Source organism: Phasianus colchicus, chromosome 9 (genome assembly GCF_987193195.1).
Source record: "Phasianus colchicus chromosome 9, bPhaCol1.hap1.1, whole genome shotgun sequence".
NCBI classification, from domain to species: Eukaryota; Metazoa; Chordata; class Aves; order Galliformes; family Phasianidae; genus Phasianus; species Phasianus colchicus.
Window position 1 is genome coordinate 5900131 of NC_143444.1, and position 16967 is coordinate 5917097.

At 42.8% G+C, this 16967-nt stretch overlaps 1 protein-coding gene across 3 annotated transcripts in view; it reads right to left on the bottom strand.

Moving 5' to 3' along the window:
* SMG7 (SMG7 nonsense mediated mRNA decay factor) overlaps positions 1–16967 on the bottom strand; it is a 46720-nt gene that overhangs the window by 2513 nt on the left and 27240 nt on the right. For 2 of the 3 annotated variants that reach the window (XM_031595525.2, XM_031595524.2), the window contains exons 11-22: positions 15515–15585; positions 15108–15168; positions 14462–14581; positions 13657–14089; positions 9893–10037; positions 8342–8730; positions 6485–6850; positions 4762–4911; positions 2526–2606; positions 1790–1949; positions 335–505; positions 93–241 (exon numbers count right to left, since the gene is read on the bottom strand). In XM_031595525.2, the coding sequence (XP_031451385.2) occupies positions 93–241; positions 335–505; positions 1790–1949; positions 2526–2606; positions 4762–4911; positions 6485–6850; positions 8342–8730; positions 9893–10037; positions 13657–14089; positions 14462–14581; positions 15108–15168; positions 15515–15585 (2296 nt within the window). The remainder of the gene's footprint in view (positions 1–92; positions 242–334; positions 506–1789; positions 1950–2525; positions 2607–4761; positions 4912–6484; positions 6851–8341; positions 8731–9892; positions 10038–13656; positions 14090–14461; positions 14582–15107; positions 15169–15514; positions 15586–16967) is intronic. The other variant, XM_031595526.2, reaches the window with a different exon arrangement.

Consider the following 16967-nt stretch of genomic DNA (forward strand, 5'->3'; position numbering starts at 1 on the left):
TCGGACGCAGTGCACACTGCCTGAATCCCATAACACCACACCCTTTCCAAAGGCAAGCAGCCATGCCTGAGCACAGCTTCAGTTCAACATACCTTTAGGCTCTCCATGAGCACAGCTGAGGAGTCCTCCATGGCAGGGCCCTGGGCTGCCCAGGTGCCACTGGGAGCACTGGACTGGTGCCAGCTGCTCTCTGAGGATGAGGACGTGGCTGGGAGGTAGTCCAGACCGAACCCTCCCATTGCTGAAATGAGGAGAAGAGACAAATTCAAACAAATCCATTGCAAAACAAATGCCAACAGCTGGCTTCTTCCAGGCCTGGAATAGCAGCACTTGCCTGGCTTATCTGTTTTCCACCGGTCTGCGATTCTTCTGTCTCTGTTGTCTGGAGTCCCAATAGGTCCAAAGTTGGAAAAGGGAACAGAATTGTGATTATGGGTTGGAGGGGAGCTTGGCAAGCTGCTGGGGTTGGAGGAGTGAGGAGACTGGCTGGCTGGTGTCGAGTGATCTAGTGGTTAGAAGGCAAGAGGAAAAAGGTGAAGATGAGGAGCTTCCTCGTTTTGACTTTCTTAGTGCTGCTGACAATTCGCCATCACCGTTTTTTCCAATACTGAAGGTCTGCTTTTATTCCTTCCTTCACATGAGTGTAATGCAAATTCCTGAATTCTAAGTGCAAATGTTTGTGCATATAAAAAAACAGAAGTGACTGTTTAATGCATACGTTCACTTAGCTTGATCTGTTAGCCAACCCTCTTGAGGTTGTTTTTTTTTTTTTTTTGCTTTCTCTAAGTTCCTTGAACACCTTCTCTCAAACCCAAACAATAAAAATCCTATCTCCAAGCTTCACAAGCCCATACAAAATAACTTCAGATCTCAAGGAGTTTCAAAGTTCACAACTCCAACTTGAAAGTTTTACACTTCTGTGAATCTGAAAGTAATTCAGACCAGAACCAAATACTGAGCAAAGGAGGAGGCTGACATGGGAGTGTCTGGAAGCAGGAGAGTGATGCCTAAAGAGAACACAGCAGAGCAGGGTGGCAGGAAGCCCCACGGTCTCAAATGAGGAGGTGAAGTGAAAGCTTAAAAGCTGTAACCATGTCCTGCCATAACCCCTACTAGCATAAAAGCCCTTTGCAGCTCCTTCCATTTCATCTACAGCAGTCACTTCTGGTTTGTTGCAAAAGTTTCAGTCTGAACAAGCAACATCTGCAGGGGACAAGTTATTTAAAATCCTCTCATTTGTTAGACTCAGCTAACTCCTTCCTTCCTCTCACACTCTGTGGATTTTTAGTGAGGGTAAAGCCATGACAATTCTAATGTATTTTATGCCCTTCAGAAAATGGTTAAAGAAAAAGCCGGTTTGCTTTGTAGGCTGCTTTAAAAAAAGAACTGCCATATTCTACTCCTCACTCTATACAGTTTCTCTTTCAAATATCAGCATTATGAAATCTAGTTCTTCCTGCTTTTTCCAAGGAAACAACACTAAAAGCAAACTTAAATAATTTTAAAAATTATTTAAGTCCTAGTCCCAAGTACTTGTGAGGAGTAAGTTGAAGAGATTTCAGGATTTAACACTTCCTGCAACTTTCATCCTGCTCAACTACTTCAATTAAAATCTGTGTTCTTACACTATAATAAAGACAGAATCCCATCACATTTCAGAGGATATGTAAACAGAAACCTTCAGACCTTGTAAGAGACTTTCTTTTTAATTTTTAGTTACAGTTAACTTGCAATAGGTTCAGAATTAACTCCAATCCTCTTGAAGTCGAGACATTCATGCCAGGATTACCTGAGCTGGCTGGAAGGGATGGAGACCATGGGGTCCCTTCAAAGAGAGAATATAGTGAAGTCTCCTGATGGGCAACTGAAGGGGTGACCTCTGTTTTTGTGCTGGTATTCATATTTTTCCCATATACCTCATTAAACATGCTGTTATTTGGATATCTTTCCTGCAAAGCAAAGAAATAAAAAAAGCAAGAGCTTGAGTACAAGATTAATTTGAGAAACAGACTGCACAAATGAAGCAGTTACAGATCAAAACACTTTTCTAACACCTCATTCCTCAGAATCTTTTTTGAACATTTACTTAACAAAGTCCATCACATTCTGAATTTCTTCTGCTGGACTGCAATGCCTTCATAAATTTTTTTGCTTCCACTCAAAAGACCCTGCTCAGCAGTTCACTGGGAGAGAAGAGGCATTCCAATAGTCAGGAATAAAGAAACACTGTGTCACAAAGCCTGGAGATGAACCCTTTCTCTCAGCAATTCCACTGAAAGCATCCCAGAAACTCAACAAGACTCAACAGTACATCTGCTGAAACTATAGCTAGGATGAATTTCAGAAGACAATTGATTTTCAAAAACAGTAGGAGGCAAAGATAATCTTGCTCATACTGTCTAAAATTAGGCACGTGGGTCTTCTTTGTGCTTGCCATTAGTTTGTACCAAAGGATGTGCCTACACAAGCTAGCTTAAAGGTGAGTTTGAACAGCATAAAGGCTTCCAACTTTGGTCAACACGTACCTGGTTAAGAGAAAAGCCACTGAGGGACAGGAAAGAAGACGACTGAGACATCAATTCTGATGGTTTCTCCAACAGGGACTTCTTCAAAAACCAAAAGTGGAAGAAGAGCAGTTAGTGTTCAGCAAAGTGAGCAGGAAGAAAGTAAGCTATGAAGAGCTACCAAAGTATACTTGGTCATGTTTAAGGTCTCATGTATTTCAACCTTGATACCCTGGAGGATGGGGTGACCAAACAAAAACAGAAGATCAAAAGTTTCCTTACTAACTGTAATCAGTACCTAAAATCAACTGGGACAGCAAACTCTGCTAACAGAACAGCTTTTAAAGTGCCTAAGTGCCTTTGGGTCTGACATATCTACAGGGGACATTCCTACCAAACTACCAAACCTATGGCTGTGTAAATGAGACAGGATCCTTTCCAGTGACACGAGAACTCACCCACACCTGCTGAGACCCTTGTATGTTGCTATTCACTGACAGTATTTTTCAGTTTTGAATATTCCTGTACACTCTTAGACAGTAAGATTAGCTGTGAATTTAATCCTGTTAAATAGCACAAGCCTCATCTGGTGCTCTCTCATTTTATAACTAAAGTTGGAAAGCCCCAATATTTACAGCACAGGTTCCAAAGCTTCCCCTGGTTCCACATTAAGATATCATGGCCTTTTCCATGACCCATTCCACCATCTACACCCCCTCCCATACAGCTGTTATTTGCAGCCTAATGTTTTTCAGCGTCCTTCTTCAGCTCTTATTATCATTAGGTAATAAAAAATACAGACACGAAACAAGCCTATTTGGGGAAAAAATTGGTTATCACCAAAGCACAAATCACAGCAACATTCTGAAGCTTGTTTGGCAGACAATGAACACCACTGAATTTAGGATCAGGATCACTGAAGTCACAGAATCAGTAAAATCAATTAAAACCACGTGTGATCCAAAATTACATCTGTAGTCTCATTCCAAACAAAAGTTCTCTTGCACTCAAACCAGCTTGACATATCAGATTTTATTATCCCAATAACAAAAACCTGGATTAGTTTCCCCTCTCAACCATCATCTTAGTATCTGGAATATCTTTGCTTTTATCCTGTAAGCCTGAGACAAACAGCCTTGTTTCCTTGGCAAGCAGCTCCTAGCTTGTTAGCTTTTCAAAGTGACAACTCATTACTTTGAAAACACGTTTTAAAAGGCAGACAAAATTCACACTCTGCATATGCACACAGCTTGCACAGAGAAGTATTTCCTTCCGTTTGTCAGCAGACAGCACTCGTAAGAGCTTCAAAGGAAGCTGTTGAAGAAGCAGCTATTTATTATTTATCACCTGGTGTAGGGATCCTGCTTTGGCAGGGGGGTTGGACTCGATGATCTCTGGAGGTCCCTTCCAACCCCTACGATTCTGTGATTCTGTGATTCTGTGATTAGTTTCTTAGCAAATCTAAGATGAGAGCAGTGGGTGCCTGCTTTGCTACTGGCTCCTTGCAATGACATGTAAAAAAAAAAAAACCTGAGGAATGGAGTTATTAAACAGAAATTTCAAGTCAAGCCACAAAAAACTCTTCCTTATTACCACCACATTTCCAAAATACATGTTTAATGAGTTTGCTCCTAGCTATAGAAGAAAGGCACACTGCATTTTCACAGGTAATGTAAAAATTCAGCAGCTCAAAGGCCCTCTAGCTACTGAACTGGGAATACATACACGTACAGTAATCTGTCAAAACTCACTGTACTGCTATAGGAGTTACTGATTATTTAGCCAGTTGCTTGCAGTTTTCTTCTAAAACCATCTGGCTCTTTTACAGCCTCTTCTGCATTTAATAGTGTGGTTTCCCCCTGCCATTATGCAATCCTCACAACAAAAGACACTCTTGTTCTGATGACTTCCACCATACACACCCTCATCCTTACTACCAAGCCCAAACAACTGCAGAAAAACAGGCATGTTAAATGACACATCTGTGTCTTTCTTGTGAACTGTGCTTACAAAAAAAAAATCCCAGTTACACTGACTTCTCTCTAGACATGGAGAAAGAATTGTACAAGGTGCTAAGTCACCTCTGCAGTTATCCAGAGCCAGGGGCCTTGGTCTGAGCTCTCACACTGGGACTGACTCAATGGTGAGGAGGTGGAGGGGAGGAATGGGGAGGAGAAAGTAACTTCCCATTTCTTATAACTTCACAGAAGAAAGAGATGCCAGTTAGAGAAGCAGCAGTATTAAGTCAAATACATACAAAGAGGCTTCGTCCAGGAAGAGAGGCGAGAGGCCCCAGCAGAGCTGGGTAAAGATCAGGAGGATTAGAGAAAATCAGCTCTTCCTCCTCCTCCAAGGCAGCCAGACTCTTTAACAGGTCCGGAGGAAGCAAAGGGGAGCTCTTGGGGTCCTAGTGACAGAAACGAGCACAGTGAGACAACAGAAGGCAGAACGGGGAAGAGCAAGAGCTGAGAGAGGCTAAAGCAAAGCAGGACGAGAGAGCAGAGGGGGAGGCAGACTTGTGAGGAGTGCCGAGGGCAGCATGCAGAAGGGTGAGATGAGAAGAGTACAGAGGGGTGTGGAGGTGCACAGAGAAAACACTGAGCAGAAAACAAAACCAGCCTAACGTGTACCAGGAGCGCTGCAGCTGCCTGTGAAGTAAGTGGCACAGCCAAAGTGATGGGCAGCTACTTTTAATTAACACAGCACGTGCTTCCCATTGCATTACTGACAAATACTGAAATCTGTTTTTTACATTTAAGGACAATGAACATGATTTATTTTTCCTGATAAGATCTTTAATTATTCTTCCAGAGCTGTGAGTAATTTAGCTTTCAACTAAGGTTACATCTGCACCTTCCTTCCTCTGCTTGTGGAACTGAAATCCCTTAAGACTCACTTCTCTGCTAATGGCTACTACACCACAGCACAGCTCCCCAGACCAGGCAAAAAAATGCCTTGCCAAGTGCAAGTAAAACTTGGCATCCCAAAATTTGGAAGGGATGCTTAAAACAAGCACCGTGGATGCTGTCTCTTATCCATACTGCAGTGTGCTTCCACCAAGGCAATGCTTTCCTTTTAGGGATGAGAACAAGGCTTTGACCCACTCTCCATCTAAAAGCCACAGCCTGACATCAGGGTAGAGGCAGTCTCCTGGATATTGTCTGGCTTTTCTCCCTGAAGGATAAGCTAAGTGATCCCAGCTGATCTCTTGAAAATTGAGTGCATTTACAGAGACATATCTGAGCAGAGGTTTAAAAAAGCCTCTGTTTAAGTTTCCTTATAAACATCATCAGAAGCACTTCCAGACAATCTGAGACTGTTAATAAATAACAAAGATGGCAGGCTTTTTATAAACTGCAGCATGAAGCACAACTGCACAGAATGAAGCAAAGTATTCCATCAGTGCAATCAAGAGCTAAAGAAGGGAGTTGCTGCATGGTGGGATTTGCAGAGGGGGAAAAAGCAACCAAAAAAAATCCCACAATGGGACTGCTCCTAACACCCTTGATTTGTAGTCCAGGCTGAGGCTGCAGTAGCCAGCTCTATTCAACTATTCAACACACTCAAGGTACTCTGTGGGTGGCAAGAGTTTATTTAAAGGGTAATAACTCAATTGCAATTATTTGGATGGTTTTCATCAGGTGCCAGACAAGAATTTCCCCTGTCAGCTGCCATGTTTCTTGACCTGGCAGACACAGTACAGAGATCAGCATCTACACTGATCAGGACTTGCATCTCCTCAAATTAAGTTTTCAAGAGTCTGATCCCACAACACAGCCCACCGAAGTGGCAAATTCAGTACCATTTGCTGGGATCCCATTTACCAGGATCCCATTTACCAGCACCAACATCCAGCTCCCCACTAAATACAATCAGTAACCTGCCTGGGGCTAGTGGGGACTCCTAAACACAGCATTCCTGCCTCAGCTGTCAGCAGTATCAGAACCTCACTGTTTTTCACTTGTAATACAGATCTTTACCTCAAAAGTCAGCCTGGAGACAGCATCCTGCTCTGGACGGAAGACTCCTTGCCGCTTTCCCCTGCGCTCCATGTTAGACTGCTGTGCCATCACCCTATTGTCAGCCATGCCAAAGGAAGAGTCCCAGTAGTATTCTGGCACCTTGACTTCTGAGGGGTTCTGGTTATATGGCTCCATTGGGAAAGGCTTCATTTTTTTCTCCAGAGGTTGCTGTTGCATCACAGGAGACTGTAATGACTGTTCAAACAATTTTAGAGGATCCTGGGCCTGCAGGTAATAGGACTGCTTTACAGGCATAATCTTCCCCAGTGAACCTTGGACTTGAGGCAGGTTCCAGAGCTGCTTTGATGAGTCTGTCTGTGGATACTAAAGCAAAGACACATGCTTTCATCAGCAGGTAGGAACAATTAATATTAACTGAATGCCTAACTTCATTCAAACTGTTGTTCTAGCCAATCCATTACAGATGAACTGTAGGCATTCTAATTTGCTACATTACTCACCAATATTCAGACTTGATAGGCATATTAGCCTCAACAAGCTGTGTGCCAATAGTCAAGCATAAGCCTTATTTGAATCCAGCACTTAGCAGCAGCTTTATTAAGGTACTGAACTGCTGTCCAGAACAACAGGAGGGCCTTGCCCGTAAGGTCAAACAGGCCAGAAAACACATTTTGTCAAGCATGTACACACACAACTAAGTGTGGGACTAACACTAACTAAGGGAATTAACCCAACAGAAAGAGTAAGATTCAGACTCCATCCTCACACCTAAGTGAGACATATCTACAAAGACCCAAGAGAAGCATCTCAGAAACATCACCTTCATACCTTGTTCATAAACAGAAACAGATAAAGCAGATTACCACCTACCCATCCCAGCAGATAACTTCCCTCCTAAATACAGGATCATAAATACACACCCACTAAACTTCATCTGTTTATCATATTCTCCCAGAAGTCTACAGATCAAAATTTCAAAGTAAGATTCTTAACAACAGCTTTCGAAAGGTAATCCAGTCACTAGTGCTGTTCCTCAAGGGTCAGTATTGGAGCCAGCCCTGTGTAATATCTTTACTGATGATCCAGATGAGAGGATTGAGTGCACCCTCAGTAAGTTTGCTGGTGATACTTAAGCTGGGAAGAAGTGTCAATCCACCTGAGAGCAGAAAGGTCCTTCAGAGGCATCTAGTCAGTTTAGATCAATAGGCTGAGCCCAACTGTATGAGCTTTAACAAGACCTGCACTTTGGTCAAAACAATTCCAGGTGTTACTACAGTCTTGGGGCAGAGTGGCTGGCAAGCTATGTGGAGGAAAAGAATCCGGGGGTTTTAGCTGACAGCTGGCAGAACATGAACCAGCAGTGTGCCCAGGCATCCTGGCTTGTATCAGAAATAGCACAGTCAGCAGGACCAGGGAATTGATCATCGCTCTCTACTCAGCCCTGGTGGGGACACACCTCGAGTGCTGTGTTCAGTTTTGGACCCCTTACTAAAGGAAAGATATGAAGGCCCTGGAGCATGTCCAGAGAAGGGAAACGAAGCTGGTGAAGGGTCTGGAATGAAAGTCCCAATTCCCTTAGCTGCTCCCTGTGAGATGAGTCAGTTTGGAGAGCAATTGCTCAGGGGCACCTTATGGCTCTCAACAGCTGCCTGGAAGGAGGCTGTGGTCAGGTGGGGGCTCAGCCTCTACTCCCAGGGAACAGCAACAGGACAAGAGGTAATGGCCTCAAGTTGTGCCAGTGAAGGTTCAGAGTGGATATTAGGAAAAATCTCAGAAGCAGCAGTGAGTTACTGGAATAGGTTGCCCAGGGAAGTGGTAAAGTCACTGTCCCTGGAGGTTTAAGAAAAAGCTTACCTGCTGGAACCCAGAGTGGTGTGGCGGGCTCTTCCCCAGGCCCTGCACAGTTTTTGTTGGGGACTGTTGTTGCTGTTGCTGGGCCAGAGCTTGGACCTGTAACTGGCTTGCAGACTGTGCTGTTGCCTGAGCTGGTAAAGATGAAAGGGGCTGCTGGGAAGGAGGTGGTGTCTGCTGAGGTCCCTGGGTCATAGGCCCCGGTCCTGAGGGCCGTTGCTGGCTGTAAGGAATGTGGGACTGTTTCCCACCTTGCACCTGGTTTCCTGCAGGCGAGTGAGTCGTGGGCTGGAGGAAGGTTCCTGGCACAGAAACACTACCTGGGAAGGTATACCCTGTGCTCATGGAGAAAGCCACAGGAGGAGGGACAACATAGGTTGGAGGTGGAAACCCTGCAAAAGAAAAATATGCCTTTCATTGCAGTTCCTCGTAGCAGACAGCTTCCTCAAGAAGAAATTGTTGTGAATTTGTTTCTTTTGCATATTTACACTATGAGTACAAGAAATATAACAGCATAAATGCACTATAATGTTCTTTTGTGCCTTTGCAAGTACACAGTTACAGTCACAGTTCTCAAGTTTACTGCCAGTATTCAAGGTGCTGATAACAGTCTGTCACAACAGTATCTGGGAGAACTGCAGGATTTCCATCCCTTCGTCTTCCTGCTTTTGTTTCCCTCCACTACCTTTCTCATTCACCATTATGGGGTTTTTGATGCGTTACCTCTGAAGCTCCTACTCCCTTAAACACACATTTTGAGAAATAAAAGCAATCAATAAGTCTCCTGCCTCCTCCCACAGGATAACTGGTCTCAGGATTAATTTAGATAAGCAGACAGATGGTGAGCAAACCAATCCTCACACCCACAAGATCAATTTCTTCCCTTTAGCTCACCCTAAAAAGCCAGGTTTGGAGGGAAGCTTTAATTCTATGACAGGCCAGATTTTGTGGTGACTCCCAGAAAAAGGGAGGTGCTTCTGTCTTATTTAGCAGCTACACAGAACAGCTGCTGGAATGATACCGCTCCCTGCTATTCTGTGAGCAAAGATGGACAGCAAGGCATGGCAGGAACACTCCACAACAAAATGGGAGCATGCAATGCAGCAACAGCAGCAAATGACACCACACAAGTAACAGCTTGAAGCGTGAGCATCACTACAAAAGAAACTGAGCTACAAAGAAGAAAGCAGTGTGACTGATCTTTTATAATAGTCCTATGCAGAGAGAACGTGTTCTCCTGGGCTCGCAGAAGTCTTTGTCATGTTTTGACTAACTACAGAAACAACCTCCTGTGAAGTGCCTTGATCTTCTACCCACTAAACAAGAAGGAAGGTAGCAGATTTCATGACAGATCTTGATTCAGAAACATAAGGAATCTTATTCATTTTGTTTCAGTTCTGCTACACCTCTTCTTACTAGGCCGTAAGAGTCTCAACACGAGAATGCTTGCTCATTAAAGCAGCTACTACCTTCAGAGGTTGTAACAACTAATATTACAGGTTTTTCTTCGTAGCCAACAGTAAAATCTCACTTTGAACAAACGCCACAAATTACCTGGCCGGCTAGGAAGCGGGGGGAAGGCTCCTGGGTGATGAATGGGGATGAACTGCGAACTGCTGGCCTGACTTGGAGTCTGAGTTACAGGTGTTTTCCTGGCTTCGGACACCGGAGTCTTCCTCATCTCTGTCTGGGATTTCACCTGATGCAAAATTAAGCAAGAAGAAATTAGATTACTTTTTCTGTAATTACCCACATCACAGCTCAAGCCAAACAAACAAAATCAGGTTGTCTGACAGATAGTTTTCTTTTGCACTAGGTGTTAGGAGGAGGTTTGGAACATCTGAATGCAATTCCTTGCTCTCTGACCTCAGGCAGGTGACTGTCTGTCCTCAGGCACTCCTTGCCTCACAAAAGCACCTGAAAGATAGCTACCCCAAGACTGCAACAGGCTCCTCTCCTAGTAAGGAAGTGGAAAGCAGACATAATATCCTCAGACCACACAAAGAACTTACCAAGCTATTCGCAGTGCCTTAAAAAAAAAAAAACAACAGTGCTATTAATGCTTCTCCTAGGGTGCTGCTACAGACTACTTCATGCTACTTACCTGCAGCACCTCAACAAACACTACCATCTTCTTCCTACATAACTGTCTCAACCTCCTTACGTGATGCTGTATATGCACAAACTCCTGAGTATCATGAAATTCTTTTGATCAATGGCATATACAACAAATAGCTGAAGTGCTTAACCTCTTCCAGCTTACTGTGTAACTGCTGTATGTTCTGTTAAAAGAGCTGCACCAGTTAAAGGCAGAGAGAAGAATGTAATGTAATGTTTACCTGATTCTGAGTCAGTTGCAGTCTGGGTCTTCCTGGAGAGGAAGACAGAGGGGAAGACTACTTTCCCTTTCTGTTCAGCTCGGCAGAACTGCCTGGAATGCAAGATGGAGCAGGCAGGAAAAAGACAGCAAGCAAGGAACCCGGGCAATACAGAAAGGGCCCAGGAGCAGACCTGACGCCAAGCCTCAGAGGTGATTGAAAGAAAAGGTTGTTTGTTGTTGTTTTGTTTTTTGTTTAAATCAGGGGCCAAATGAAAAACGCAAACAAAAAAAAAGTCAGTGTGGGATTTATTTCAACATTTCGTGCTGCTGACTTGAAAGGACTAAGAGAACAGGCGCATCTTTCCAAAATATGATTGGGGTGGGGGAACAGATGCATTCAAATTTTCTTTCAAGTCTTTCTCCCATTTAGAAATTGTGGGAGCATAGTCTGGTTTTCATTTCATTAAAAATGTAGAATATGAAACTGGGAGTTTTGGGTGTATTTCTCATCTCCCATTAGAAAAAGTTGGGAGGAAATTCCTCCTCCTCATGGTCTGGCTGATGCTAAATACCATGAATGATGTAGCAACTTCTGCTCCCACTCTCATGCCACATCTGCTCACTGCCCATCTTTGCCCTTTGTCACATTGTGAATATTTAACTATTGTCCCTTTTCTCTGCAACAAGCCAAACATTTTTATAACTGATACTGCATGCATTTTTTCATAGTAATGTCAGAATTCAAAAATGCTTTTCTGGCAGTGGGATTTCGAAGTTCTAGCCTACCATACACTGAAAGCTCAAAAAAAACATCCCCAAAGGTGACTTCTGAAAGCTAAATTACTGGATTTGTTTAATCAAGAAAGACAAATATCAATTGCTTCCCTTGTTTCTCATTCATCTCACCTCAGAAGCATCAATACTACCAAACCTTTATATCCCTACTGGTCTCGAGGCATCCCACCTACTGCCTGGGTAAGGCACCATTTCCTCCCAGTGGCCTTTCAAGAAAGCATCACCTTGAGTAACTCTGCATTATATCTTACTTTGCAGCTAGCATCATCACCTCTAGTGAGCATCAACCTGTGCCACACTCTCACAATCCCGAGCATGCAATTTTCCACTTATCCATGAAACAGGACTAATTACTTCCCTACAACAATCTTAACTTTTTTGCTAAGTAGGATCTGCAATGACTATAGCTTCTAGGCTTTTGAATGAACTATGAAGTAGATGAAGCTTGAAATTTCAAGGAAGGAGAAAGCAAGTAGACCACTAACTGGTACAAAACCTACACCGGCTTGTTTTCAGCAGGGCAAGGAGATATTCTGCAGTAGATCTGGGTAAATCAGTCCTCCCAGTCATATTTAAAAAAAAAAAAAGAATTTTACTGTACTAGTTAATATAAATAGAGCTGATGGGGCTAAAAAGTCAGGGTTAATACCTATTCAACAAGAGATGTACAGTGACCAAACAGATCAGAATGCAGAATGCTACACTTGGGTCTGAAATGTGTTTTTGCTGGTTTTATTAAGTCTTAACACTAAAAAGCATTAAACATTTGATAGATCAGCTATGTCAGAATGACAGTATCTTCCTTATGCAAAAAACTGCACATACTTATCAGAACATCATGTTTTTTCAGACTCAGGTCCTTCTTTTTCAAGACTGTGGCACAAACACTGAAACTGGGAGTTATGCTCAGGCCTGCAACCACATTCCAGACGTGTTCAATAAATAAAATTCCTGTTATTCTACCTCACCTAAGCTGTTTTTCAGGTACCAGTCTCTTGTTCAGTGACTCACAAGCAACTGCCACATGGTTTCTGCAAGCTACTCCCCTTCACACCTGCAAAGGCCTTGCCAAAAACTACCAAATGCTGCCAGTGCAGACCTTCCAGCTCATAACAATGGTGTCCAACAAGAAATAATCAGGAGGATAACAAGAATGATTCAAGGGTCCTATCAATGCATGCTAAAAAGACTCAAAAAGCTGGTTTATCCAGCCTAGGGAAAACAAGATCTTGCTAACAAGGCCCTCAGAGCAGTTGCAGAGAGGAAGACAGGTTATTCTGCAGACATGATCTAGGAAGTAGTAGGCTTACACAGTGGCAAGGGAGATAAGTGCATAACAAAATCATTTGTGCTTGTAAGAATGGTGAAGAACTCACAGAGTTTCTCCAGGGAAATAATAGCATGTCTCCATCACTGTCAAATTCTTCCAGACAACACCTGGAAATGGCTGAGATACAGACAAAACTCTCTAGGTACAGATCAGATCAACCCTGAAATTATCTGTTCCTATTTACTACAACCCTATGGAAGCCAGAACAGTAGATTCACTATCTGCTCAAGAGGTGACCATTTTTTGTACACAGTGCTCACTTAAGTGCAGGAAAAAAAACACACCTTTGAAAAAAACAAGTAGAGAAGAGCCACTGATGTGACAACCAACAATTCTGAACAAGGATCTGAGCAGTCTAATTGCAGTCTAAAAGCTGTGTGGCCTTCCTTACTTTCAAGGAGGTCTACCTGACTTCACATGCAGTACAGTGACGCACTCAGTTTATTAAAGGTGCACAAGCAACTGAACTGAAAATGCAAAGTACCACCCACCCTGTTCCTTCACAGCAGAATACAGTTGGGAAAGAGTGACTAGGACCTGGTCATTCAAGCTGTCCTATTAACCTGACCAATTTGTGGAACAACAGCTGTAAGTCCTTGCTTTTTAAAAACATGAACATACGAAATGTCACCTTTCACTGCTCCCTACATTTTCCTCCCTGCAGAATTGAGACAGCATCAAGGAAAAGGGCAGAAATCCATACATCACTAACATGTCTGGTTTCTGAGGTAGACACATTTCTTTGTGCATTACAGGTATCTGCAGGACCCACAGAGAGACCTCGGCTCTATAGTATTCCATGCAAACAGTGATGGCCCTCACTCAAACACCATACTGCCAAAGATACAGTATCCCTTTGATCTCAAGGCTTACCTGAACTGCCACATTCTGCTTTCCTGCTTCCTGTATCTTATCCACGCCGCATTTCTTTGTTTCATTCTTTCTTTTGTTGTTATCCTTCTTTCCATCATTCTTATTGGCTACTATTCCTTTGCTATAGTCCCGTCTCTCCCTACCCACATCTTTAGGAGGATAGATTCTCCCCTGCTCTCTGTTCATTTCCCGTGGCTTAATATTTTCTTTAAACGTGACCATTGGTTTTTCTCCCGAGTCACAGTTGTTTAAACTTCTGCCAGATGACAGAACTGATTTGAGTCCAGGGCTCCCATCTGTGGATAGTGGCTCTGCAATAGACGTTTCCTGCAAGGCGAGGCTCTCTTTGGCTTCACTAGGATCTTCTAGTATTAACTCTGGGATTTCCGTCAAGAACAACAGCTTTCCTACCTCATTTTCACACTGAATCAGCCTGAAAAAGACAGAGGAATTGAAAAGCAAATCCAAATAGGTTTTCATATGGTAACTTCAAACGTTAGCACTCTTGCTACTGCTGTTCCTCTCATCTTAGCTGTACTTCAGTACCACTACAAAGGTCTTATCAAATATGATATTTCACTACAAATAATTCCTATCAGAACTAGCTCACTAAACAGCCTGCTAACTCACAGCACATGTTATTAGTGCTGCCAGTCTTGCAGCGTCAGTGAAATGTGTACACCTTATATCAAACTGCTCTTTAAAATAATGAGGAAAAACAAATTCACCTCTGTCACTTGTACTACCTAAGCTTACAGTAGCAACTGAAAACCACTATTTGCTACTTAAAGCTATCTGTGATTACCTGGGCTGGTTATCAGCAATCCATTTGCCTGTGAAGATCAGTCGCTGTTGCCGTATCCGACGCTGCTGCCCTTCTTTATCTCCTGTAATTGCCTGGTGGCCTTTGGAAAAATCCAAGTTCCTAGCATTGAAATAGGAGAGGATATAATATTTACTACACCGCTCCCCTCAGCAAAACCACATTCCTTCAGAAACACAATTAGTCAGTATTACTTTATCATAACTTCTGGTATTTCACCAGATCCCACTCAGAACATGACAGTTACAGACGTCCAAGTTACAAATCCAATTCTCTATATTAAAGATGCTTTTTTTGGAGCATGACATTAGTCACAGGACACAGTTAAAAGCAGTAAAAACCATTAAAAAAAATTATTTTCCTCATTTCTTTTTTTTTTTTCCCCTCTCAGTTTCGTAGCCTGAAGATTGAAGAAGTCATAAGCAATTCTGTAAGCTTATAACTTTCCTCAGAGCTTTACTGTAGACTGGCACAGAACCTATTTTCCTCTTCAGAATGGAGACTGGAGTCCTATGTTATCCTATTCCAACAGCAACATGCATTCATGAACAAGATCCTATAGGGAACAGGTCAATGTCTACCAGAGTAGCAACACTACAGAGAGCAGTTGCCTTCAGCTGTCACCCACCTGAATGAGGGTCTCAGAGCCAAGAATCCTTGCAATTCAAATTCTTCTGGAAGGGGGGTTGCTGGTGAATAGACAGTGAACAAGATAAGGAAAGCATTAATGCATTTAGTGCAGAATAGTAAAAAGACACCTCAGCAAGGTCACTATACACAGTGAAGCCTCCTGCTAATATGATTGACTGTACTAGTCCACCCTGCAACCTGAGGAGATAGAATAAAGCATAGTCAGCTGAGCAAGAGAAAGTAGCACTTGCCAAGTGTTTATATGCATTCATATAGAAGACAACTTGTTCAGCTTTTACCTTCCAACTGCAATTTCCCACATCATCAGAAAAGGCTGTATTGTTTCCTGTTTTTTTTTTTTTGTTAGTTTTTTTTTTTTTAAGCACAGAGCAGAAGTATTCTTACCATTATTATTGGATAGATCTTCTTCATGAGGATGGAAGCTGTTTAGAAGAGAAATCAGCCAGGGCCATATGCTGCAAATCAGAAGGCAGACAAATTAAGTGAAAACCACAAAACCAGGCAGTTACTCACCTTATTAGAAAAATATTGAAATCTACTACACTGTTACAATTCATATTAATTCTCTGATTTCCAATCAAAGGTTCTTCCTCGTGTGAGGGAAAAGATCACTGTCTTGAAGAACTATTTTCAAAAAGCCAGCCTAAGGCTACCCAGGAAGCCAGACTTCTGCAGTATCATGTTCATGAACCAACAACTCAGGAAGCTGGCTATGAAATTAACCAGACAAAAACACTGCATGAGTAAAAGTTCAGAGGGATCTGAACTTGCTTGCAATCTGTGCTTTCCAGTCCAAAGCTGCCTACTCTCAAAAGATGGCAAATGAATCAGTTTGGACACAAAACGTTCTACTGACATTAGCAAAGCTCTGTTGCACTGAAACAGATACCAGAAAGGTAAGAAGGTCAGAAGTAACAGAGATGAAAAGTGGGGGTTAGCTGGCAGTAACCCAAGCTTGCCCCAGCAATACTGGTACAAGCTAGGACTGGAAATTGCTTACAAAGGTATTGGAGCAAATAATTTAAGAATCACAACAATCACTGGATAGCTGCTTAGCATTTAACTACTACCAACAGGCTGCCTTATTAATTACTTCTTTTTTTAAAAAAAAAAAAAGCTTGAACCTAAAGTGTAAGCACCTTCTTTGGCTTTAGCAATGGGCATCATGGCTACGAAAGGGGAATCAACTCTTTGAAAGGGTGAGTGACAGCAGGACAATGGGAAATGGTTTTAAGTTGAGGGAGGGGAGATTTAGGTTGGATGTCAGGGGGAAATTCTTTACAGAGAGAGTGGTGAGGTACTGGAACAGCTGCCCAGAGAGGTTGTGGATGCCCCATCCCTGGAGGTGTTCAAGGCCAGATCGGATGGGGCCCTGGGCAGCCTGGTCTAGCATTAGGTGGGAAGGTTGGTGGCCCTGCATGTGGCAGGGGGGTTGGAGATTCATGATCTTTGAGGTCCCTTCCAACCCTGGCAATTCTGTGATTCTGTGAAAGCAGCAGGCAAACTATTTTAAGAAGTTGCCCATCGTGCTAAGAGTGAAATGAATATTTGTCCTCCTTCAGCCACAGCCAGGCTTTCAGCCACCAGCCAGCACCTGGACTGAAGAATGTGGCACGCATCTGAAAGCCTGGCTCAGCTGCATGGTTGCATTATGTTGTACATTCCTTCTGTATGCTAAAATAAGCAATAACTCCTTCCTGTGACTGACAAAAAAAACAAAAGAAGGAAAAAAAGAGAGCACGAGTCTGCTGCTATATTGTAGTACATGCCAGCTTTTCACTAGAGATGTGAAATAAAATAGAGATTTCATAATAAGAGATCTCTAAATAAGAACGAT